At 37.5% G+C, this 26,115-nt stretch overlaps 1 protein-coding gene across 5 annotated transcripts in view; it reads left to right on the top strand.

Moving 5' to 3' along the window:
- Nucleotides 1-26,115, top strand: part of FANCI (FA complementation group I) — an 83,244-nt gene that overhangs the window by 23,386 nt on the left and 33,743 nt on the right. For all 5 annotated transcript variants that reach the window (XM_025892948.2, XM_025892949.2, XM_025892950.2 and 2 more), the window contains 8 exons: nt 2,039-2,080; nt 2,456-2,579; nt 3,075-3,160; nt 4,722-4,848; nt 8,237-8,329; nt 9,363-9,499; nt 14,951-15,131; nt 16,801-16,888. In XM_025892948.2, the coding sequence (XP_025748733.1) occupies nt 2,039-2,080; nt 2,456-2,579; nt 3,075-3,160; nt 4,722-4,848; nt 8,237-8,329; nt 9,363-9,499; nt 14,951-15,131; nt 16,801-16,888 (878 nt within the window). The remainder of the gene's footprint in view (nt 1-2,038; nt 2,081-2,455; nt 2,580-3,074; nt 3,161-4,721; nt 4,849-8,236; nt 8,330-9,362; nt 9,500-14,950; nt 15,132-16,800; nt 16,889-26,115) is intronic.

Raw genomic sequence — 26,115 nt, 5'->3', positions numbered from 1 at the left:
ATAGATGGCAGGGGAGGGGGCCTCCGTCGGTCGCTTCTGGCAAGTGATGGAGCACAGGGATCTGCTGGGTTTGGAGACTCCACACAGGGTCGGGTGCCAGAGATAGAAACGCTGGGTCACAGGCCGGGTGAGCACGCAGTGCAGCTGGAGACCAGGGAGACGGGAGTGACTGCTTTTCTCTGGGAGCACACTGAGGAGCGGGGCCCCGAGTTCTCAGCTCCTCCGAGTGGAGATTGGGAGGCCACCATTTTCACCCTGGTCCTCCAAAGCTGTACCAGAGCTTGCAGGGAACAAAAGCTCCTTACTTGACTGTTCATCTTAACACAGTTTCGTCCTCTACCATTAATTTGGAGTCCCAAGGTCCTTAAGGCTGAGAAGTCATCCTGCTGCTATATCTTTTATATTTTTTATTTTTATTTTATTTATTTTTTTAAAGATTTATTTGAGAGAGAGAGAATGAGAAAGAGAGAGCACATGAGATGGGGGAGGGTCAGAGGGAGAAGCAGACTTCCTGCTGAGCAGAGCCCGATGTGGGACTCAATCCTGGGACTCCAGGATCATGACCTGAGCTGAAAGCAGTTGCTTAACCAACTGAGCCACCCAGGCACCCCTTATATTTTTTTTAAATGAGTAGGATATATAAGTAATGGTTATATCTTTAAGCCAGAAATATGGGAATCTACCTTAAGGAAAGACTCCAGCATAATAAGAAAATCCTCATACATGAGCATGTTCAACCCAGAAAATTGTGACCCACTTTATATGTACAATAATAGAGAAATGTAAGTTAGGGTATGTAACCTATGTAAATTAAGGTAGAGCTACTCCATGAAATTTAAACCCATTAAAAGTGAAATATATAAAACCATCAAAGATGAAAAATCCTTACTATAGTCAGTGAAATAAAGAGAATACTAAGTTGTGTAATACAATGATTACATTTGGGTACATTAAAAAGAAACAGAAGGGAGCACCCAGGATTACCTAAATCAGAAATAACAGTTTTTATGGTTCTTTACATACGATCCTTAACATACATAACTTTATTTTTTTTTTAAAGATTTTATTTATTTGAGAGAGAGAGAATGAGAGATAGCACAAGAGGGAAGAGGGTCAGAGGGAGAAGCAGACTCCCTGCTGAGCAGGGAGCCCGATGTGGGACTTGATCTCGGGACTCCAGGATCATGACCTGAGCCGAAGGCAGTCACTTAACCAACTGAGCCACCCAGGCGCCCAACATACATAACTTTAAATATGTATCAGCTCACATGTGCTTATCTATTCATTTGTTTTTAAATTAAAAAAAAATTTTTAAAGATTTTATTTTTAAGTAATCTCTATACCCAATATGGGGGTCACACTCAGCCCTGAGATCACAAATCGTATGCTCCTCCAACTGAGCTAGCCAGGCAACCTTCATTTGTTTTTAATACACTGAAGAGTTTATTCCATACACATTGTAATATACCTTGCATTTTTCATTTAACACATCTGTTCATGTCAGTATACACAACTCTACATCATTCTTTTCAATAGTTCCGTACTGTTCTGTTATAAATGGCTAATCTCCAGTTAAGAGTGGTTTTTTTTCCCAATAAATAATATATGGTTATTTGGTTTTTTGCTATCATAAAAAGTGTTGCAATGAACATCCTTATGTATCTAGGTGACTTTTTATAAGCATGGACTTGGGATATATTTCTAATACTATAGAAATTAGGGGGGGTCTGTGGTTATGTGCATTTTTAAACTTGATAAGTATTGCCAGCTTGTCTTTCCAGAAGGTTTATACCAGTATACTCTCTAAAATAGTATGTGGAGAGCATTTGTTTCCCAAAATTCCCAGCATTGAATAACATCAGACTTTGATTTTTGCAGTTTTATAGGTTAAGAGCTGTTATTTCATTGATTCTTTGATCTTGTTTTCCAGTGGTACCAAATCAAACTTGAAATGACCTAATTTTTTCCCTCATTAATTTTATAAAGTAATATGCAAATAAGTTAAATTGAGATATTCTTTGTCCTTTTCTTTAATCAGATGGGATCGGCAATATGTAATCCAACTCACCTCCATGTTCAAGTAAGCATCATTGTTCCCTTCCCTTGTTTTACCCTGCTGTGTGAACGTGCCTGCTAGAAATTGAAATTTAGCAAGCTCAGACACTACTGTCCTCCAAGTAAGAGTATTGGTGCCTCTCTTCTTTGTTATAGGATTTTCTCCCCTCCTTTTTACTTTAATTGCTTATTTAAACTATAACTATGAACTATATTTAAACTGTATTATTTAAACTATGACTATATAAACTATGATTTTTTTCCAATATGACTTTGCTTATGTAAGGCTTTGGCCCCCTTTAAGGTTCTCTGTTAGATAAAAACCAAAGAGGCAGTTATAATATTCTAATATCTCCCGAATTAGTCCATAGCTCTGGCCTTGAGAGTCTTTGATCCACAGGGATGTCCCTCTCACTGCGGAAGAGGTGGAATTTGTGGTGGAAAAAGTGTTGAGGATGTTCTCCAAGTTGAATCTTCAAGAAATACCACCTCTGGTCTATCAGCTTCTGGTTCTCTCCTCAAAGGTATAAATAAATAAATAAATACACACACACACACACACACACACACACACACACACACACACTTTAAACTTCAGTCGAATGATCAGTTAGGGCCATTTAGCTTATTCATACTCTTGATTTACATACTAGGGCATAGATGCTTTCATTTCATGTCTGATGATATGATGGATAAAAGGGTCATACTCCTCAGCCAAGGAAAGCATACATGACTCTTGTACTCCCACAGTCTGTGTGTGTGTGGGGGGGAAGCAGAAGGGATAAAGATCTCACAAAAGGGTGGACTATCAGCCCCTTAACTTAAGTCTGACACTAAGATGCATTTCAAACCCAATCTCAACATGAAAAAGTGTTCTGTAAATGCTTAGTGTGATTTTAGGTTGTAATTTACCTGTTTAGGTTCCTATTTGAGAATCCTCTAAGCTGAAAAGTACTTTAAGTTCAACTTGGTGATCTTGATCTTTATGGGGAGACCTTACCTATTTTGTATTTTTTCAGGGAAACAGAAGGAGAGCTTTGGAAGGAATCATAACTTTCTTCAATGAGCTAGATAAGCATCACAATGAGGAACAGAGTGGTGATGAGTGAGTAATACAGTACAGAAATAAAATCATTTTGACAGATGCATCTTCTTATGTGTGTTTTATTTCCTTGTTAATTAACCTTTCAGTCCCTGCCTTCACCTTAGCACAGAACTTCCCTAGTCCTCTCTGAGCTGCTCAGTACTAAAGCATCCTCTTCACCTCCCTCATGTGTAGCTCTCCAGGAGAATAGCCATAATTGTTGTGTAAGGTGTGAGTTTATGAGCTGTTTATGAAGTGTCTACTCTGTGCCAGGAACTGTTTGGCCCTGGGACTCTAGTGATGAACCAGTCAGACAAGGTCCCTGCTCTCAGAGTTTAAATACTGATGAGAACAGAAAATAAATAAGAAAAATATTAGAAAGTGCTATGCAGATAACTCAAATGACATAATACTGACAGTGTAACTACTTTAGAGTGGGTGGTCAAGGAAAACCTCTTAGAGAGGGTCTACTTTAAAGCCTGAATGGTAAGAACTACTATATGCAGATCAGGGAAAAGAACATTCTCAGTTAGTGGAATAGTTAGTACGAATGCAGGACATAGCTTGGCATGTCTGAAAAAGATTTTTCCTAAAGCAAATAATGTGTAGAGTGTTTACCTGTGCCAGGTGCTGTTCTAAGCACGTAAACCTCACAACTACCCTATTTTGCCTCTATGCATGTGGGAATTGAGGCACAGAGAAATTAAGGAATATCCCAAGGTTATATAGCAGCGGAGCTGAGATTTCAATCAGGGCAGCTTGGCTGCAGAGCTCATGCTGTTAATCTGATTGCAGCCCACCACTTCTACTGTAGGGTAGCTTTTTGTTACGTGGCTTGAGCAATTGACTAGTAGGTGGTCTTATATACTGAATTAGGAAAGACTGATAGAAAAGCAGGTGTAGGACAAAATAAGCTCAGTTTTAACCATGATAAGTTTGAGAGGTACATTAGCATCCCATATGGAGGTGTTAAGCAGACAGTCTAGAGCTAGAGGGAGAGGTCAGGACTGGAGATAAGAGATTGGAAAGAACTAAAACCATGGGACTGGTTAGGGAATCCTAGGGAAATGGTGAAGAAAAAGAAACCCAAGACTGAGCTCAGAGGATTCCACCATTTAAAGGGAGGATGAGCCCCCCCCCCAAAAAAAGAAAGAAAAATTGGAGAAGAATTCAGTGACAGTGCCTCAGAAGAGAAAAAAGTGTTTCAAGAAGGAAGTGGTCAGTTGTGTCATATCTGTTGGGGTATTCATTAAGGTGGGACTCAATTATTGGTTTTGGCAACATAGAGGTCATTTGTAACCCTTGCAAGAAGAGTCAAATGGCATTGAGGGGAGTGGGTAGGGAGGAGACAGAAGCTTGGTTGAATTGGATTAAACTGAGAACATGTAAAGAAGGGGAATTAATGATAATAGACAATTCATGCTTTCAGGAAGTTTTGTTACAAAGAAGCAAGGAATGAGGCAGTAGAATTTACACGTCCTGCCTCCAGTGATGGTATGAGTTCAGCTTGAGTTCATCTGAGTATCTGCACCCTTGTCTCTTGCTCAAACTGTAGCTCATACCTTTCTGTTGAATCTTGTAGGCTGTTGGATCTTGTTACTGTGCCATCAGGTGAACTGCGTCATGTGGAAGGCACCATTATTCTACACATCGTGTTTGCCATCAAACTGGACTGTGAACTAGGCAGAGAACTCCTGAAACACCTAAAGGTAGCCCCGGACTCCTACGGTGACCCAGGAGCTCTTTATGAAACGGGTGTTTCAACTCAGGCCTCTTTGATGCTCGTTAATGACAGGAGACGGAGGGGAAGCTTTGTACAGTGGCCCTAGATCTAGAGGATGCCTTTTATTTTGAAAGTAGAAAATATATGTCACCACATTCTTAAGCAAGTTCCATTCTAAAACCATGCTTAAATGTTTGGGTGTTTAAAAAGAAAAAAAAGAGGACTGTTCAGCAGGAAACTTAACATTAAATCATAACTCCCATCATCTGTTTCTGACCTCTGTTTCTCCATTTAAGAATTGGCATAGTGCCTATCTCTAGTAGTATATTACAGAGTTTTGTGAAACTAAGTCATGCATCATTAAATATTTGTGAAGTAGTAAGATTAAAATTAGAAATGTTTTGAGCTTTTTTAAAGAACAGTAGTGTACAGATAAAGGACTGTTTTTTCTTTTGGTTAAGACAGTGACCATCATTTTTCTTCATTTGCAAAGATCTATGTTTCCTTTTGTAATTAGAAAGTAATCCATGGGCTCATAATTTAGATCACGTGAAAATCCTTTTCCTCAGTAACCTTTCACACAGTGGTTTTCATTTTCCCATCTACTGACTATGCTTAGCCTTAATCAGTAATTATACTGGGAGTTGCAAAATGGTAGAACTAAAATAAAAAATTTTCTAAGTCTGTTAGTCCTTCTACATTATTAGCTGGCTTTCTTCCATTAAAAAAAAGCCTCCCCCTCCTATTTTTTTGAATATTGTTATGCACCAACTAACCTTTTTTAATTCCTTATATTCATTATTCATTACTCCAAATGTCCCAGTTGGATCCTTCGAGTTGGCTTCTGTGTCCTTCTGACATGACCCTTTGAACACTGCTATCCAAGGCTCTCCTTGTACTTGGTTTGCCCCATATGGATAACATTTCTTCAAGGAGCCCTGGGTCCCTTTTGTAGGAAAGGATATTTAAAGACCATGATGTGGAGCTCGACTTTAAGGCTTCTTGATCTCCTCTGTATCTGTTCACTCTTCTTTTTATTTAGGTTTATAGTAACTACATTATTGATCTTTCCAAAGAACCAGTTTTGTTTTTTTTTTAAGATTTTATTTGTTTATTTCAGAGAGAGAGATCCCACGTGCACGAAAGCATGGGGCGGGGGGGCAGAGAAGCCAACTCCCCACTGAGCAGAGAGCCTGATGTGGGCTCGATCCCAGGACCCTGGGATCATGACCTGAGCTGAAGGCAGATGCTTAACGACTGAGCCACCCAGGCGCCCCACCAGTTTAGTATTTCTTTAAAGATTTTATTTATTTATTTGACAGAGACACAATGAGAGAGGGAACACAAGCAGGGGGAGTGGGAGAGAGATTAGAAGGCTTCCTGCAGAGCAGGGAGCCCGATGCGGGGCTCGATCCCAGGACCCCGGGATCATGACCTGAGCCGAAGGCAGATGCTTAACAACTGAGCCACCCAGGTACCCCCAGTTTTGTATATCTTGGTCTATTCCACTGTATTATTTTTGTTTGTTGGTTTTTTTTTTTAATTTATTATTTATTTATTGTCTTTTGGTATCATTTCTTTTAGGCCTCAGAGACCTATTTTTTAAACTTTATTGAGATATATTTTTTTATTTAAATTCAATTTAGTTAACATATAATGTATTATTAGTTTCAGAGGTAGAATTTAGTGATTCATCAGTTGCATATGACACCCAGTGCTCATTACATCAACTGCCCTCCTTAATGCCCATCACCCAGTTACCCCATCCCCCCACCCACTTCCCCTCCAGCACCGTTTGTTTCCTAGAGTTAAGAGTCTCTTATGGTGGGGTGCCAGGGTGGCTCAGTCGTTAAGCATCTGCCTTCGGCTCAGGTCATGATCCCAGGGTCCTGGGATCGATACCCACATCAGGCTCCCTGCTCAGCAGGAAGCCTACTTCTCCCTCTCACACTCCCCCTGCTTATGTTCCCTCTCTCACTGTGTCTTTCTCTGTCAAATAAATAAGTAAAATCTTTAAAAAAAAAAAAAAAAAAGTCTCATAGTTTGCCTCCCTCTCTGTTTTCATCTTATTTTTCCTTCCCTTCCCTTATGTTCATCTGTTTTGTTTCTTAAATTCCACATGAGTGAAATCATACGGTATTTGTCCTTCTCTGAGATATAATTTACATAACATAAAATTCATCCATTTTTAAGTTTACAATTCAGTGATTTTTCGTAAGTTTACCTCGTTGTGCAACCATCACCATAATCCAGGTTTAGAACATTTTCATCACCCTGTAAAATCCCTCATGCCCATTTATAGTAAATTCACATTCCCAGGCCCAGGCCACCACTCATCTACTGTCTCTATAAGATTTACCTTTGCTAGACAGTTCATATAAATGGAATTATACAATATATGATCTTTTGTGTATGGCTTCTTTCATTTAGCATGATGTTTTCAAAGTTATCCATGTGTTGTAGCCCATGTCAGTATTTCATTCTTTTTTCTTGTTTAATAGTATTCCACTGTGTGGGTCTATCAGTTGGTTTAGCTGCTCACCAGTTGATGGACATTTGAATTGTTTCCACTTCTGGGCTTTATGAATAATAAATTATGAATTTATTATTATGAATAATACTGTTATGAACATTCACATGCAGGTCTTTGTGTGGACATATGTTTCACTTCTCTTGGATAGATACCTACAAGTGGAATTTCTGGGTTATGTGATAAATGTATATTTACATTTTTAAGAAACTACCAAAGTGGCTACATCATTTTACATTCCCACCAGCACTGTGTGAGGGTTCGTTTCTCTACATCCTCGCCAACATTTGTTCTTGTCCGTCTTTTTTATCATAGCTGTTTCAGTGTGTATGAAACAGTATCTCACTGAGGTTTTGCTTTGCAGTCCCTTAATGATTGATAATTGAACACTTTTTCATGTGCTGATTAGCCGTTCTGATATCTTCTCTGGGGAAATGTCTCTAAATCTTTTGCCCTCTTTTTGATTGCATGTCTTACTGAGTTTTAGGAATTCCTTATATATTCTGAGTATAAGTCCTTTATCGTGTATATAATTAGCAAGTATTTCTTCCAGTCTGTGGCTCATCTTTCTATCTTCTGAATGGTGTCTTTTGAAGCACAAATGTTTGAATTTTTATGCGGTCCAATTTATCAATTTTTTCTTGTATAAATTATGGTTTTGGTATTATATCTGAGTAATCTTTGCCCAGTCCAAGGTTTTAAAGATTTTCCAATATGTTTTATGTTTAAGTTTTATAGTTTTAGGTCTTAAGTTTAAGTTTTGATCCATTTAAGGACCTGTTTTCAGTAGATTATGTTCTACTTTTAAGATGTAAATAATGACTCTTTTTTGGTTTCTCTGTAGGCAGGACAGCAAGGAGATTTCAGTAATAACATATGTCCCTTCAGCATTGCCCTCCTGCTCTCTGTAACAAGAATACAAAGATTTGAGGAACAGGTATTTATTGGACTTTTTGGTTCTGTAGTTGATAAAGAGCACAAGAGCCCTTTTTTATCCCATTCTGCTAGCAGGAAATTCCTCTGTAAGGCATGTAGGCCCACGCTGTTTTCTGGGGGCTGCCTGGAGACTTGTTCAGGTACTTCATTTATGTCTTTACTTCCTATGGTGTGGTAAGCCAGGTGGTGAGTGGGAAGAAGGATAGAAACATACCACACAGTCCAGGTGGCAAGAATGGGAAGTTTAGCTGGGAATTCACCAGCAGTTTTATTATGTTGCAGTTTTCTAAGAAATTATCCCTGATTGAGTTGAAATTAATGAGAGCAGTGTAGTTGTAAGGTTGGAAATATAAAATCCTTTACCGTTTTTTCTCATATGTGTTCCCTGATTGTGGGTAATATTAACATTGATGTTAGCCCTTCTTGCTCTTTTTTTTTTCCTTTTTTTTTAGAGCGAGAATGAGGGGGGAGGGAGAGGGAGAGTGAGAGATCTTTTTTTTAAGATTTTATTTATTTGAGAGAGAGCAAGAGTGAGAAAAAGCACAAGTAGGAAGAGGGGCGGCAGGAGAGGGAGAAGCAGACTCCCCGCTGAGCAGGGAGCCCAATGTGGGGCTCGATCCCAGGACCCTGGGATCATGACCTGGGCCGAAGGCAGATGCTTAACTGACTGAGCCACCCAGGTGCCACAGAGCGAGAGAATCTTAAGCTGACTCCACGCTGGGTGTGGAGCCCGATGTGGGGCTCGGTCTCACAACCCTGAGATCATGACCTGAGCCAAAATCAAGAGATGGACACTTAACCAACTGAGCCACCCAGGCACTCCTGCCCTTTTTCTCTCTTAAGGAATGCCTGCCTGTCTTCAACTCTTAAGTGCCCACTGAAAGTCATAATTTTTGTATATTACTCATCTAGTAAAACAACTATCTTAGGAATATGAGTATATGGCAGCAAATAGGAACAGTTAACAGAGTTAAGATTCTATTGCATGGGCTATCATTTTTTGTTTCATTTTCCTCTTTCTTTCGTTATATTAGGTGTTTGACCTTTTAAAAGCTTCAGTTGTAAAAAGCTTTAAGGATCTTCAGCTTCTCCAAGGCTCAAAGTTTCTTCAGAATCTAGTCCCTCATAGGTCTTGTGTTTCAACCATGATCTTGGAAGTCGTAAAGAATAGGTGAGTTTGTAAAAAAAAAAAAAAAAGAATAGGTGAGTTCATGAACAAAACCCCAGTAGGTTCATAAATTATTTAGTGTTAGAAAATGCAGTGTGATGCCATACTTGGGGCTCATCAGAAAATTAATGACTATGGCTGTTGACTTCACATATCACTGTTTAATCCCTTGAAATTGGTCATGCGAGCTTTTCCTATATTGAAAAGTCCTTAAATCCCAAGGCTTGATTTCTTGGCCACCTTGATAGCAAGAGTACAAAACTAAAGCGGGTGCCTTTGATCCTGTCATGATATTACACCTTTCTTGGCCTGAGTCTTCATTGACTTTTTAGGTGAGTAAAAAAACATTAAAAGTTTTATTTACTTTTAACTGTTGAAGTTTGGGGCTGATGGATAAAATTGAATCAGCAGTTTTAGACAAACCCATTATATTTATTTATTTTTAATTTTTAAAATATTTACTTATTTGAGAGAGAGCACAAGTGGGGGAGAATGGCAGAGGAGGAGAAGCAGATTTCATGCCAAGCAGGGAGCCTGATGCAGGGCTTGATCCCAGGACTCTGAGATCATGACCTGAGCCGAAGGCAGATGCTCAACTGACTGAGCCACCCAGGCGCCCCTAGAAAAACCCATTTTAAACCAAATTGAAAAGACTGGTGTAACCACACTGGTTTTTATTTTAATTTCAAGTTACACATTAGCTGTTGTAACCGTCTTTACTGTGTCATGTTTGCTTTGTGGATTAAATGTTTTAAAGTTTTATAATTTAAGCCATAATTTGATGTAAATCTCATTCCACGTCCTGGAATTCTGATTTAGATTGAATTTACATGAGGTTGACACATAAGACAAATTTCAGACTAGAATCCTTTGTTTCTGAGTGGTTTACCCATTGATAGGCTTTAAAGCTCCTTTATCTCCTCTGTATCTGGTTATTCTTTTTCCTGAGGTTTGTAGTTGTATCTCCTGTATTTTTTCAACCCAGTCTCTTCAGTTTGGACTAAAGATACAGGCATATTAGCTAGCCAGGAAATTCATGGAAAGCGGCGCTTCTGGAAGTCCCAGTCAGCCAAAGGACCTGGAGTCCTATCTCCGTCTGTAATTAGGGTGGAGTGGGCTGTTAACACCAGGTAGGGCCAAACCTCAGCAGGGGGGGATTTGGAGAATATTACTAGACTCCCTAAAATAACCAGCTGGTTAGTTATACATGCTTTCCCTAGTCAGTTAACCTCTAAATAATTTTATGTTGTATGTGATTAAATTTTTGGACCCCACTTATCACATTTTAATGGTATTTTATTGTATTTAGACTTAGACTTGCCTGTTAGTGTGTAGAGTTAATTTAGTAGCGTTGATTTTTCGCATTTCTGCTGTAACACAGTATATTCCTGAAAAACCTTCTGTTTTTTTAAATCAACACTCTAAAAATGACGTTATTTGTGGGGAAGATAGGGCCGAGAAGACTTATAATATATTTGACATTGTAACCAGAGCACTGAGATTATTTTTAATTGAGATATATCTGACGTATAGCATTATATTAGTTTTAGGTGTACAACATAATGATTCAATGTTTGTATCATAAACTGATCACCACAGTAAGTCTAGTTAATATCCAGTTTGTTTTTTTTTAAGTATAATCAGCATGCAATGTTATATTAGTTTCAGGTGTACGGCATATTGATTTGACAGTTATGTACTTTGCTCAGTGCTCACCATAAGTATATTCACCATCTGTCACCATACAACGTTATTATTATTTATAGACTATTCCCTGTACTATTCTTTTCATCTCTGTGACTTACTTATTTTATAACTGGAATTTCCTCTTAATCTCCTTTATCGATTTCTCCATAGCCAAGATATGAAAGCAACCCAAGTGTCCATCAATAGATGAATGGATAAAGAAGATATGACACATACACTAAAATATCAGCCATAAAAAAGAACAATTGATATATTCTTTTTGCATATATTCTTTTTTTTTAAGATTTATTTATTTTAGAGAGCACGTGAGGGGGAGAGAGAGAGAAAGTCTTTTTTGTTGTTGTTCTGTTTTGCTTTGAGGGACAGAAAGCCTTAAGAAAACTCCACAGTGAGGGTGGAGCCCAACTCGGGGCTTAACATTACAACCTAAGCCAAAACCAAGAGCTAGAAGCTTAACTGACTGAGCCACCCAGGTGCCCCTCCCATATATTCTTAACATAAAAGTTCTGCTACAGTAAATATGGGACTTTACCTTAAACAAGTTGTGGTAACCTGGAAAGACACAGTACAGGAGTATTGAAGCTGAATTATGGAGACTAGAACCAAATGCATGAATATTGGGGAGAACCACACAATAAACACTTCAAAGATATCAGTTTGCATGTGGCCTAAGCCAAAAGGAAGAAAATAGGCTGGGGTGCCTGGGTGGCTCACTCAGTTAAGCATCTGCCTTCAGCTTGGGTCATGATCCCGGGGTCCTGGGATTGAGCCCCGCCTCAGGCTCCCTGCTCAGCAGGGAGTCTGCTTCTCCTTCTCCCTCTGCCCCTCCCCTGGCTTGTGTACTCGTTCTCAAATAAATAAATAAAATCTTAAAAAAAAACAAAATAGGCTATAAAGGGCATCATGATCATAGTATTATATTCCTCTTTGGTTTGCTGTGTTCAGTTCTGTTCATATACTTTGTGTTTACCTGCAGATACTTCGAGGTACAAAACATTAAATGTGCTAGGAAAAAATCAGTTGTGAACCAGTTCAACTTCCAGGTTATATTTACTCCCCCAGTTAACAGTCATGTCTGAGCTCTTTCCTGTAACTGTTACAGATAGACATTTTCTAGCAAATGGACTGTCTCCTTTCTGCAAGATTAGAACCTTAGTACACATATTATTTCTCCACTTCCTTCTTGCTAAGATTGTTATTAACAGTTATTTAGATTTTGTAGTAAATTTTACTGGTTTCTTTGTTTATCTTTTGAATTTGGAAATATGCCATTAGTATATAATTTTTACTATAATCTTTTCTGATATGGTTTATGGATAGTAAACTTTGAGTCTTGTCATATCTGGAAATGTCTTGATTTGCCCTCCCTCTGAACAGTAGTTTGACCAGGTAAAAATTTTAAGTTTATAATCATTTTCCATGGTCTTTGCATCTAGAATTACTGGTGAAAAGGCCGATGATTATCTGATTCTTTGTACTGTTGTAGATAATCTGTTATTTTCTTCATGGGAACTTCTAAGACTTCATTTCTATTTTTGATGTTCTGAAATTTAACACAATTTATATAAGTTCCTTTTTAATTCATTCCTGCTTGATACCTGGTGTGCCTTTTCAGTTGGTAAGGATTCGCATCTTTCTAAACTCTGTTTTTCTCCTTATTTTCTTTAATTAATCCCTTCCTTTTTTATCTCCATTCTCTCCTGTTAGCTGTTGGAATGTCTTTGTATCCCGTGTCTCTTAATTTTTCTTTCAAGCTTTCCATACTTTTGTCTTTTTATGTGAAATTCTACAAAAAACCCTTAGTTCCTTTACTTCATTAATTTGCTCTTCAGCCCTGTTTATTTTACTCTTAGGTTTACCTATTGAGTTTCACACTCCAGGAATCATGTTTTTCATTTCTAAAATTCTAGTTGGTTCTTTTTTCATAGCAGTCTGTTTTTTGTTTCATGCTGTAATATTCTCATTTAAGGATATTTATTAGACTTTTTAAGTCTACTTCTTTGTGTTCCATTAACCTTTTTCCTCAGGTATTCTCTTCATTGAGTTTTGTTGCTTCTCTTTCAAGGTGGTCTTTTTTTCTTATATTTGGCGATTATTGGTTGTCTCCTTGTTATTGCTGGTGTTCCCCGTTACTCTGAGAGTTCCATATTGTTGAATACAGTTTGCCTCTGATGTGAATAGGATATGCCAAGGGCTGACCTCTGTAATTGTCCAGCATGTTGCCATACTCAGAGTGCTTCTTTGCGTCTGAGGCCCAAGCTCCTCTACTCACAGATCCCACCTAAGGACAGCCTCATTGTTACTCACTTCTTCCCATAAACTGGGGGTGCAATGGGCTATTGGAGAAGAAGATAGAGAAGGATGCTGTGCACCTAACTGTTCATGCTGGGGAATTCCAGCCAGTTAATCACACAGGTGGCCCCAGAGTCCCTTCCAGTTCCCAGCTTATCTGCCCTTGGTATCTGCTTTTGGAGCCACCCCTTCATTTTGCACTCTGTGGTCTGTGGCTTCATTTTTCATTCTTGTGTTACATTTCTTTCACTTTTTAAGGATTCTTTATAATTTCTATTCAGTCAAAAACATCTCTTATTTTTCCACATTATCATGGATTGTATAAGTGCACCGTATATAGGCGTACACATACAGATGTGTGTATCTTTTCCATCATTTGTAGGTTTGGGGGATGAGAAGAATAGAGCACGTGCTCAGTCTATTATCTTGATCCCAGATCTCCAAAGTATGAATATTACTAAAATCTGTTGAAATGTTTTGAGAATCTGTTCACAACTATCTCCTTTATTCTTTAATTCTGTATTATAATTTGTTGCTCTTTAGCAGGTAGAAATAAGGATACAGAGGTTATTATAAGCATATCATTTCCTCTATTGTGGGTAACATTAAATAGTATAAAATCACCAAGGATTGGGCGCCTGGGTGGCTCAGTTGGTTAAGCGACTGCCTTCAGCTCAGGTCATGATCCTGGGGTCCCAGGATCGAGTCCCACATCGGGCTCCCTGCTCAGCAGGGGGTCTGCTTCTCCCTCTGACCCTCTTCCCTCTCGTGCTCTCTGTCTCTCATTCTTTCTCTCAAATAAATAAATAAAATCTTTTAAAAAAGTAAAATAAAATCAAGGATTCTGCTGCTGTGCAAGAGGTTATTTGTAGGTTTGGTTCATGCTTTTGAAACCAGATCATGCATTGATTCATACTATAAATGTGAATATGATATAAATATGTGGATATATAAATTTGAATATAAATATTCCTGCTATAAACATTTATTGCGAGCCTTCTAAATGTTAGTCGTATGTAAGGCTGTATGAGTAAAAATATGACTACAAGATGGTCTCTACCATGGAGAAATTCATTCTGGGGAGTGAGGCAAACTTGTGTGTATAGATTATAAGTGTTGTTAGTGTCATGGGGGAAATAAAAGAAGCAACAATTAGCTTCCAGTCATGAAATCTTGAACGGAAATGTGTAATGGTCAGTACATTGAGATAATCCAGTTTCATCTGTATGTTTTTGAATATTCTGTAGTTTCTGGATTTTTCCCAGTGTTCTGTCAGTGGAAATACTGACAGGAATTCAGAATTCTGACAGATAAGGATGCATGAAAAGAAAAGGTTCATGTGAAGAATGTTGGTGATCCAGGTCAAATTTGGGAAATGTGTGAACATGACAGTGAGTATAAAGGTAAGATATCTTCCTAAGTTTTTCTTTTTAACTAAGCTTTGTTTTCTTGCAGTGTTCATAGTTGGGATCATGTTACTCAGGGTCTGGTGGAACTTGGCTTCATTTTAATGGATTCATATGGACCAAAGAAGATTCTTGATGGAAAAACTATTGAAACCAGCTCAGGTCTTTCAAAAATACCAAACCAGCATGCATGTAAGCTGGGTGCTAATATCCTGTTGGAAACTTTTAAGGTGAGTCTCTAGTTTGGCAACCATTCCCTAATTCTGTAAAATTGTATTATAAACAGGGCATGACATTTGCTTGGGAGCTTGGAGGACAAGGCAATTTGAATATGCAGCAGTTTCCAGGCACAGAGGTTGGGATAGTAATTGAAACTACTACAACAAGTAATTGATGGAATATTTGCTTTTTCATCCTTCATTTATATGAGGTTTTCATTTATTTTAATTTCTCCTTTTTCTCTTTCTTAGAAGTTTGAATATAAATTAGCTTTTTATGATTTACTCTTCTTCCTCTGGTAGTAAATAATTTTTGATCATTTTCTGTTTTGGGCCATGCTTTTGGATGCTATTATACAAAAAATAATCTTTGAGGTCACTGTAGAACATCAAGCTTGAAGAATCATGCTTATCGGTTCATTGTTTTTGAAGAAACCAAAATAGTTCTTAAATTTTTAAATTCATTACCATATAACGACTGTCATCTCAATCTTAATTTCTGAAACAGCTTTCAAAAATGCATTTCCTTTCAATTAAAACAAAAGCTAGGTTATGTCTGAGGCTAAACAACTTTGCTAATGATTCCTCTATGTCATTTTCTTGACATTGAATTAATGTAGCTACATGCCAAAAGTGTCTGCTGAAAATGTTATTTGGAGGCTAATTTGAATGTAAATCTAGTGTTCTGATCCAGAACTATCAAGTGAATGTGTATAATAGTCCTTTTTTTTTTTTAATTTATTTATTTGACAGAGAGAGACACAGTGAGAGAGGGAGCACAAGCAGGGGGAGTGGGAGAGGGAGAAGCAGGCTTCCCACAGAGCAGGGAGCCCGATACGGGGCTCCATCCCAGGACCCTGGGATCATGACCTGAGCCAAAGGCAGATGCTTGACTACTGAGCCACCCAGGCGCCCCTATAATAGTCCTTGAGAGTTGTCTGTTAGATGATATAAATGAGCCTTTTTAATAGTAATCTGATTAAAAGAGTAAGAGATTTTAATATTTTTTGTTTTAAGATTAATGCTTTTTTAAAACTAGTGAGGTTCTCTTTGGTTTCACAAAGATGTCTTTGTCAAGGCATCTATAAGGCATATAATTGACTACTAATCTAGTGTTAGTCTGAGGTCTGAAAGAAATTAGTCTGTACCTTAAAGTAATCAAGTTGAGGTAAGAATTTTAATGAAAATTTGAGTGAAAATTCAAAATAGGCCTTTTTTTTTTTTTCCTTAGGTGACTACTGTGCTTCTAGAAACTGAGGAAGGGTTTGGTGAAGATTTTTCAGATTTCCAAGCCCAAATATTCATGGGCTTTTCAAATTTTAAGAGGAAAGTCATACATAGCATACTGTCAGAAATAAGGGTTTTGGCATGTAATGGATACCTAAGTAGAATTATTCCTGTTTGATGCTGAACCTAACACATAGTAGTACTTTCATGTGAACTCTCTTGTAGGCTAATAAACATGGTAGTTTGCCCTGCTAATGAATCTTCTGAGCACAGAATAAGGATAGAATTGAGTGATTCTGTCTTTCTAGACGATTCACAGTATATTTGTCTTTGAAATAAACAGTCAAGTTTTACCCATATCCAAACTGTTCCTCATTCTGCCTAACATGAATTGATGCAGTTGTAAGCTGAAGGTCACCATGGAATATTTTATTGACTGTTCTGTTCTTTTTAGATCCATGAGGTGATCAGACAAGAAATTCTGGAGCAAGTACTCAACAGGGTTGTTACCAGAGCATCCTCTCCCATCAGTCATTTCTTAGGTATTGAACTGTGAAAGGGTGAAAATGTGTGAAAGTTCTAAGGAATATTTTCATGTAAATATCATACTGTTTTGGTCCTGGAATTTTTTTTTTTTTTTTTTTTAATAGGCTCCATGCCCAGCATGGAGCCCAATGTGGCACTTGAACTCACGATGCTGAGATCAAGACCTAGGTTGAGATCAAGAGTCAGACTCTTAACTGACTGAGCCACCCAGGCGCCCTGGTCCTGGAAAAAAAAAATTTAATGATACAGTACTTTAATGATGTCAGTGAGACATAAGTCCATTTACATTGTGGCCGTCAAGGAAAGGAGCATATATAACTAATGAGTAAAACTTCTATCTTGCATCAGCTCTCTCTCTTCTGTTTTACTATTTCTCTAGTGAGTGTTGTTCTTATGCTGCAACTCATTGACCATCCATCTCCTTAACCCTTGACGTTCTAGCTTCAGTACTCCACTCTTTGTATTTTAATACAGATCTTCTAATGCCAAATCCCCTGGTCTTTTCTTAGCCACCGACTTTCCTAATTTCTGTATCATTCAACACCGTTTACAATTCCCCTGGAACTTTCTTGGATAGGTTCTCTGGTAACTAACAGTTTGCTTCGTATCCTGTGTGTGATCAGTTCTTCTCTTCCTCCTTTAGTGGTTCCTTTTCTTCTAACCTTAAGCATCAATATTCTGCAAAGTTCAGTACTTGACACTCTATTCTACTTTTTTCCTTCTTTACAGCTTTATTGAAGTATAATTGAAGTACAGTAATCTCTACATATTTAAAGTCTAAGAGTTTGATGACTTTTGACATGTGTACAGCTGTGAAACCATCTCCACAATGAAGATGAACTATCACCCACAGATGTCTCCTGGTGCCTCTTTGTAATTCTTTCCTCCATCCCACTCTTGCGCCCCACCTCCTGTCTCCCGTTGAGTCTGCTTTCTGTCTATAAATTAAATGCCATTTTTTGAATTTTATGTAAATGGAATCCTGTATGCACTCCTTTTTTTGTCTGGCTTCTTTCACTTAGCATAATTTTTCCATGGTTTTTGCGTGGGATCAGTAGTTGGTCCCTTTTTATTATTAGTGGTAATACCTGGTGAGAATATAATCTCAATTTATTTATTCATTCGCCTGTGGACAGGTTATGTGGGTTGTTTCTGTTTTGGGGCTATTATGAATAAAGCTGCTATGAACATTCATGTTTAAGTCTTTCTGAGGAAATATGCTTTCATTTCTCTTGGGAAAATACCTGGTAGTGGAATGGGTGCGTCATATGGTAGATCTATGTTTAATAGTTTAAGAAACTGCCAGACTCTTTTCCAAAGTGGTTGTACCATTTTACATTTCTGCCAGCAGTGTTGCTCATCACTCCACATTGTGACCAATACTTGGTATGGTTAGTCTTTTTAATTTTAGTCATTCTGATAGGTGCATGATAGTATCTCATTGTGGTTTTCAAATGTCTGTTGAAATCTTTTGTCCATTTTTAAAAATTGAGTTGTTTGCCCCCTTATTTCTTAGTTGTAAAAGTTCTTTATATATTCTATTTTTTTTAAAGATTTTATTTATTTGAGAGAGAGAGAATGAGAGATAGCACAAGAGGGAAGAGGGTCAGAAGGAGAAGCAGACTCCCTTGCTGAGCAGGGAGCCCAATGTGGGACTCGATTCCGGGACTCGAGAATCATGACCTGAGCCAAAGGCAGTCGCTTAACCAACTGAGCCACCCAGGCGCCTTTTTTTTTTTTTTTTTAAAGATTTTATTTATTTATTTGAGAGAGAGAATGAGAGATAGAGCACACGAGAGGGAAGAGGGTCAGAGGGAGAAGCAGACTCCCTGAAAAGTTCTTTATATATCCTAAACACAAGTCCTCTGTCAGATATGAGGGGTTTTTTTTAAGATTATTTATTTATTTGAGAGAGAGAGAGAACGCAGAGGGAGAGTCAGAGGGAGAAGCAGACTCCCCGCCGAGTGGAGAGCCCAATGTGGGGCTTGACCTCAGAACCCCAAGATCACAACCTGAGCCGAAGGCAGACTCTTAACTCACTGAGCCACCCAGGCACCCTTGTTAATGTGTTTTGCAAATACTTTCTCCTAGTCTGCGGTTTGACTTAATGTTTGTAAGTGTTGTTTGAAGAGCAAGTATTTTTAATTTATCAGTTATCAATTTATTAGTTTCTTTTTATATTTCCTGCTTTTTGTGTCGTGTGTTAAAGAATCCTTGCCTACACCAAAAAATCACTAAGATTCACTAAGATTTTTTTTCCTCTCTTTTCTAGTAGAAGCTTTATAGTTACAGCTTTTATACTTTTATCTGTGATCCATTTTTGTTAAATTTTATATATGGTGTGAAGTAACCTAGTCCCCCCACCCTTTGGCTATTCAGTTGCTCCAGCACAGTTTTTTAGAAAGATTGTCTTGGCATTACCATGGAATCTTGGAATTACCATGGATTTTTTGCTGAAATCAACCAACCAAATATACGTGGGTCTATTTTAGGAATCTTCTGTTCCAATGATCTGTTCATTGTTTTGATTAATATACCTTTATAATAAGTCTTAAAATCAAGTTGTAAATCTTTCAGCTTTGTTCTTTTTCAAAATAGTTTTGGCTAATCTAGGTGCTTTGCATTTCCAAATAAGTTGTAGAATTAGCTTGCCAGTTTTTATAAAAGACCTGCTTGGGTTTTGATTGAGATTGCCTTGAATGTATGGATCAATTTGGGAGACAGTTGGCATCTTAACAATATTGAGTCTTCTAACCCATCCATTAACAGAGTACATCTCTCCATTTATTTAGATCTTCTTTAATTTCTTTTAGCAATGTTTGTAGACTTCAGTATGGATCTTGCATGTCTTTTGTCAGCTTTATCCCTAAGTATTTCATTTTTTTGATGCTATTGTACATGATAATTTTTAAAATTTCAATTTCTAATTGTTAATTGTTAGCATGTAGAAATGGTTGTTTTTTTATACTGATCTTATATCCTGCAACATTGCTAAACCCATTTTATTAGTTATAATTGCTTTTTGACAGTTCCTTAGGATTTTCTACATACAAATCATGTCACCTGCAAATCAAAACATTCCTGATATCAGCAATTTGCATCTTCCTTATCAATTTGGGTTAGAGACTTGTGAGTTTTACTGATCTTTTAAAGAATGAGCTTCTGGTTTGAATTCTCTCCATTGTTTTCTGCTTGCGATTTCATTGATTTCTGCTTATTTTTTTTTTAATTCGATTTATTTACTTAGAGAGAAGAAAAAACAAGCAGAGGAAGGAGCAGAGGGAGAGGAAGGGGGAAAGAATCTCAAGCAGACTCTGTGCTGTGCTGAGCTCAGAGCCTGACACAGGGCTTGATCCCATGACCCTGAGATCATGACTTGAGCCAAAACCAAGAGTTGGATGCTTAACAGACTGAGCCACCCAAACACCCTTCTGCTTCTTATTTCTTACCTTTTGCTTGCTTTGGGTTTATTTTGCTCTTGTAAGTGGTTGAAAAAAAATCAAGAATATTTCATGTCATTTGAAAAATTTAGATTTCAGAGTTCATAAAGTATTATTGGAATATAGCCAAGCTTAATCATTTATGTGTTTTCTATCTTGCTTTTACATTATACCAGCAGACTTGAGTAGTTGTCATTTATACAATGTGGCCCATAAAGTCTAAAATAGTTACTGTCTGGCCCTTTACAGAAAAAGTGTGCCAACTTGTGGTCTATTATATTTACCTGAATGTTTACATTGCTTTTTCTTCCTGATGTTCCAGGTTTCCTCTTGTTTGTGTGAAGGGTTTTAACTAACATTTGTTTAATAAAAACAGAGCTGTTCAGGTTATCTAAATCTTCTAGGTGAACATTGGTAGTTTATGTCTTTCAAGGAATTTAACCATTTCATTTGATTTATCAAATTTATTGCCATAAAGTCATTGAGAAGATTCCTTTTAATGTCTCTAGGTTCTGTATCGATGTACCCATTCTTATTCCTGTGAGCCATGATGTGCATCATCTTTTTTTTTTTTTTTTACCACTGAAGCACAAGATTTACCAATTTTATTAATCTTAAAAAACCAGCTTTTGGTTTCACTGAATTTATGTTTTTGTTTTTAGTTTCATTTATTTCTGCTCTTTTGTTTCCTTTCTACTGCTTGCTTTGGGTTTAATCTGTGCTTTTTTTTTTGGTTAGAAGCTTAGGTCATTAATTTGAGACTTTTTTTTCTAATACAAGCATTAAACTATAAATTTCCATCAAAAATTGCCTTAGCTGCATCCCATAAATTTTGTTTTTAATTTTCATTCAGATCCAAATTCTTTTTAATTTCCCTTGTGATTTTTTCTTTGACCTTCGTGTTATTTAGAACAATGTTGTTCAGCTTTTGAATATTTGGAGATTTTCCAGGTATTTTTCTGTTGTTGATTTCTAATTTGTTATAAAACATACTATCTATGACATGAGTGTTTTTTTAAGTTTATTTATTTATTTAAGTAATCTCTACCCCCAGCACGGAGTCCAAACTCAAAACCCTAAGATTAAGAGTCACATTCTCTTGTGATGGAGTCAGCCAGGCGCTCCTATGACATGAATTTTTAAAAATTCATTGAGACTTGTTTCATTCTCACAGTATGGTCTATTTTGAAAAATGTTCTGTGTGAAAAAAAAAAATGTTCTGTGTGCTTTTGAAAAGAATAGGTGCAGTTTTCCATAACTCAAATTAGATGTTTGAAGTCTTCTGTATCCTTACAGATTTTCTGTCTACTTCTTCTGTCAACTATTAAGAGTGTTGAAACCTCTGACTTTGTAATTATAGATGTATCTGCTTCTTCTAGTTCTATCAGTTCTTGCTTTATGTATTTTAAAACTTTGTTAATAGGGACATACTCATTTAGGATTGTTATGTCCTCTTGGTTAATTGACCTATTAATTGTTATGAAATGATCTTTTTTGTTCCTGGGAATATTATTTGTTCTGAAGTCTACTTTGATATTAACATAACTTCTCCAGTTTTCTTTCTTTCTTTTTTAAGATTTATTTATTTTAGAGAGAGCATTGAGTGGGAGGGGCAGAGGGACAGGGAAAGAGAATCTTAAGCAGGCTCTGCACTGAGTGCAGAGCCCAATGTAGGGCTCTGTCTCACAACCCTGAGATCACGACCTGAGCCAAAATCAAGAGTCAGATGCTTAACCCACTGTACCACCCAGGCACCCCTCTCCAGTTTTATTTTGGTCAGTGTTAGCATGGTATATTTTTTTCATCTTTTTAGTTTTAACTTATATATATCTTTGTAGTTAACATGGGCTTCTTGTAGAAAACGTACAATTGTGTCTTACTTTTTTAATCTTTTTTTATAATCTTGTAATTTAAGTTGGGGCATGCTGTTTACATTTAATGTGATTTTAAAAATGAGATTATTATCTGGCTCTTTGTTTTCTGTCTATCTTTACTTGGTTCCCTTTTTCCTCCTTTTCTGCCTTCATTTGGGTTGAATTTTTTTTTATTTCATTTTATCTTGCTAATTTGATTACTTCTACCTCTGTTTTATTTTTTTTTGGGTTGCTTTAGGGTTTATGGTACATCTTTAACTTACTATAGTTTACCTTTAAGTAGTGGTATACCTCAACAGTATATATACATCCATTTCTTACCTCTATTCTTATGACTTGTGCTATTCTCATACATTTTACTTCTCTATTTATTGAATTATATCTGCGTGGTTATGTTTGCTTTAAACAGTCAGTTGTCTTTCAAGAATTTTTTAAAATAAGAAAATGTCTTTTATTTTTACCCATGCATTTACTATCTCTGGTGCTTTTTCCTTTGTGTAGATCCAGATTTCTTTCTTTCTTTTTTTTAAGAGTTTATTTATTTATTAGCACAAGCAGGGTGAGGGGCAGAAGGAGAAGCAGACTCCCTGCTGAGCAGGGAGCCTGATGCAGGCCTTGATCACAAGACTCCAAGATCATGATCCAAGCTGAAGGCAGATGCTTAACCGACTGAGCGACCCAGGTGCCCCTAGATCCAGATTTCTATCCAGTAGCATTTTCTGTCTGACTGCCTTTAACTTTTGATCTGCCATTGTTGGATTCTTCTGTATGTCACAAAAAGTTTTCATTTAGTGTTAGTTTTTTGGATTTTTTTGTTTTAATTTTTTTAATATTTTATTTATTTATTTGACAGAGAGGGAACAGAAGCAGGGGGAGTGGGAGAGGGAGAGGCAGGCTCCCCACTGAGCAGGGAGCCCGATGCAGGGCTCGATCCCAGGACCCTGGGATCATGACCTGAGCCGAAGGCAGACGCCTAACGACTAAGCCACCCAGGAGCCTCTAGTGTTAGTTCTTTGAAAGGTATTTTTGCTTGGTATAGAATTCCAGATTGACAGGATTTTTTTTTTTTTTAAGATTTTATTTATCAATTTGACAGAGAGACAGCAAGACAGGGAACACAAGCAGGGGAGTGGGAGAGGGAGAAGCAGGCTTTCTGTGGAGCAGAGAGCACAATGTGGGGCTTGATCCCAGGACTCTGGGATCATGACCTGAGCTGAAGGTAGATGCTTAATGACTGAGCCACCCAGGTGCCCCAACAGGATTTTTGTTTTTTTTAGTGCTCTAAAAATGTTACTTTACTGTTCTTTTGGTTTTCATCATTTCTAATAAAAAGTTAGCTTTCATTCATACCCTTTTCCTCTCTATATAATTTTTTTATTTTCAGATTTTCTCTTAATCAGTGGTTTTAAGCAATTTAATTATGATGTGCTTTAGTGTAGCTTTCTCCATGTTTCTGGTGGTTAGAGTTTGTCAAGCTTCTTGGATCTGTAGGTTTATGGTTTTCATCGAGTTTAGAACGTTTTGAGATTATTTCTTCAAAAATTTTTTCTCTCATCTCCCTCCCACTAGCACACACTTCCCCCACCCCCACCCCCAGCCCCACAGCAGTACGTATGTAGTAGGCTGCCTTACATTGTTACATAGCTCACAGGTTTTCATTTTTAGTCTTTTTTACTGTTTCATTTTAGATAGCGTGTATTGGTGTAACTTCTAGTTCCCAAATCTTTTCTTCTGCAGTGATCTTTTCCTCTGCTGTTGATCTCATCCAGTAAATTTTTCATATTTAGACATTTATATCTTTCTGAGCATAGGACCTTTTATATTATGAGGTGTCTCCACTGTGGTTCTTGTGAATGTGAACTATTTCCTGTTCTTTGTGACCTCTGAGAATATATCTGCCTGCTCCTTACTGGTGAGTCTTTCCTTGGCTTATGGTAGCTTCCTTACAGTCATACACCGACCAAAGCACAGCTGACCTACAAAGGGGGCTTCTTGCACATCTCCAGAACATTCTTCCCATAGAGGTCTTTCCTTTCTAGGACTCTGCCCCGTGAATTCTTGCCACCTTAGCTTTCCTGAATTCCCATCTCCATCTCTTTAAATTGGGAAAACCACTGGACTCGGAGTTTCCCCTCTCTGCTGCTGCCTCACAACTCTCCAGGCAGTAAGATGGGACAGTCATAAGGCTCACCCTTTGTGTTTCCCTTCTCTCAGGGGTCATGGTCCTGTACTACTTGTTGTCTGGTATCTGAAAATTATTGTTTAGTGTAATTTGACCTTTTTCCTTGTTATTGTTTAAAGTGGGAGGACAGAGCACCTGGGGGGCTCAGTCAGTTAAGCATCTGCCTTTGGCTCAGGTCATGATCCCAGGGTCCTGGGATCGAGCCCCGCATCGGGCACCTTGCTCAGCGGGGAATCTGCTTCTCCCTCTGGCTGCTGCTCCCCACGCTTGTGCTCACTCGCCCTCTCTGTCCCTGTGACAAATAAAAATTTAAAAATAAACAAATAAACTGGGAGGATAAATGTATTCACCATTATTCCATGATGGTGGGAAGCAGAAGTCTGTTCCTGCTTTTATACCTTCTCTTCTTATAGATGTCATGCCTATTTTCATGGCTTCGGTTATTTTTGTGGACTTTGGTGGACACGGCTTCCAAATCTTTATGTCAAGACTGTCTTCTTTCCTGAGTTCAGTGCCTCCATTCCAGTTGGTTATTTCTAGTTAGGTTTTTCTTTTTACTTTTATTTCAAATGCAATACAGTGTCCTTCAAACAAATTCCCCTTTCAATTATTTGTATTTCTATTATTTAAAGCCTGGCTTTCCAAATTCCAGAAGCTGGAATTCCTTTTTATCTTCTCCAGCATACTTGATACCTAAGTTCTCTCTTTTTTTTTTCTCTTACTGTTCATTTTTTCTTCATTTTTGTACCCTTCTTCCCCACCCATTGCCTGGTTTGCAGTCTTACAGCCTTGCACTTAGACCATCACCACAGCTTCCAGCTGATGACCCTGCTTTCTCTTCTCTCTGCAGCAACTCAACCTGCATATGCCACCAGATAAGTATTCCTAAAATAGCTCTCTGTCACTCAAAAGTCACCAATACCTTCTTTAATAAATGATCAGCTCTTTATCCTGGCCCTTAAAGTCCTTGACAGTGTGATCCATCCTGCCTTTTCAACATTCACTTCACTTATTTATTTTTCTGAATCCTTCACCCTGGCTTCACAGATTTCTCACTGTTTTCTGAATTTGTCCTGTATTTACTTTTACATATTTTGCCTCCTACTTTTCCTTTTACATCTAGTAGGCCTTTCTGGTTCTTGGTGCATCTGAATGTCAGCCTTCTTTCAGAATCCAGCTTAAGTTCTTCTCTTTATTCTCCAAAAGCACACCAACTCATGACAGTCTCCTCTTCCTTTGAGCTCCTCTTTAGACTCTCTCTTTAACATTTAAGGAATGTTACGTTTGCTAGGAATAATAAACTGTGTTTGGGATTATTAGATATTTGGTGTTGATCTGTTACTTACCTCTTCCATTCTTTCAGAATGTATTTTTCTTGACTCCTAACTAAATTAATATTCTTGAAGGAAGAGAGACCATGTTTTATGGTTAAGACTATACTATGTATACACATAATAAAAGTTCATTTATTGATTTACTTTAGCTTGGAAATATGAAGATGTATGCTACTTGTCAGTATAATGGATTTCTTCCCTCCTTTTAGATTAATTTTTATAGTCTTAATATTATCACAGAACAAAGTTTGAAGTATTTTGGTTACACTGACCATAGAGAAAGTATATAGGATCAGTAGAAATTTATTTTGCAGTATACTTTGGAAAAGAAACAAAAAATTTTTACCATTTCATTTCCCATATTTATTTTCCTTTTACTTGTTAAATCTTTAT

This window comes from Callorhinus ursinus, unplaced genomic scaffold (genome assembly GCF_003265705.2).
Source record: "Callorhinus ursinus isolate GAN/ISIS: 27379988/994484 unplaced genomic scaffold, GSC_fseal_2.0 scaffold45, whole genome shotgun sequence".
Lineage (NCBI taxonomy): Eukaryota > Metazoa > Chordata > Mammalia > Carnivora > Otariidae > Callorhinus > Callorhinus ursinus.
Note: the sequence above shows the minus strand (reverse complement) of the source record. Positions and strands in the feature narration are given on the sequence as shown.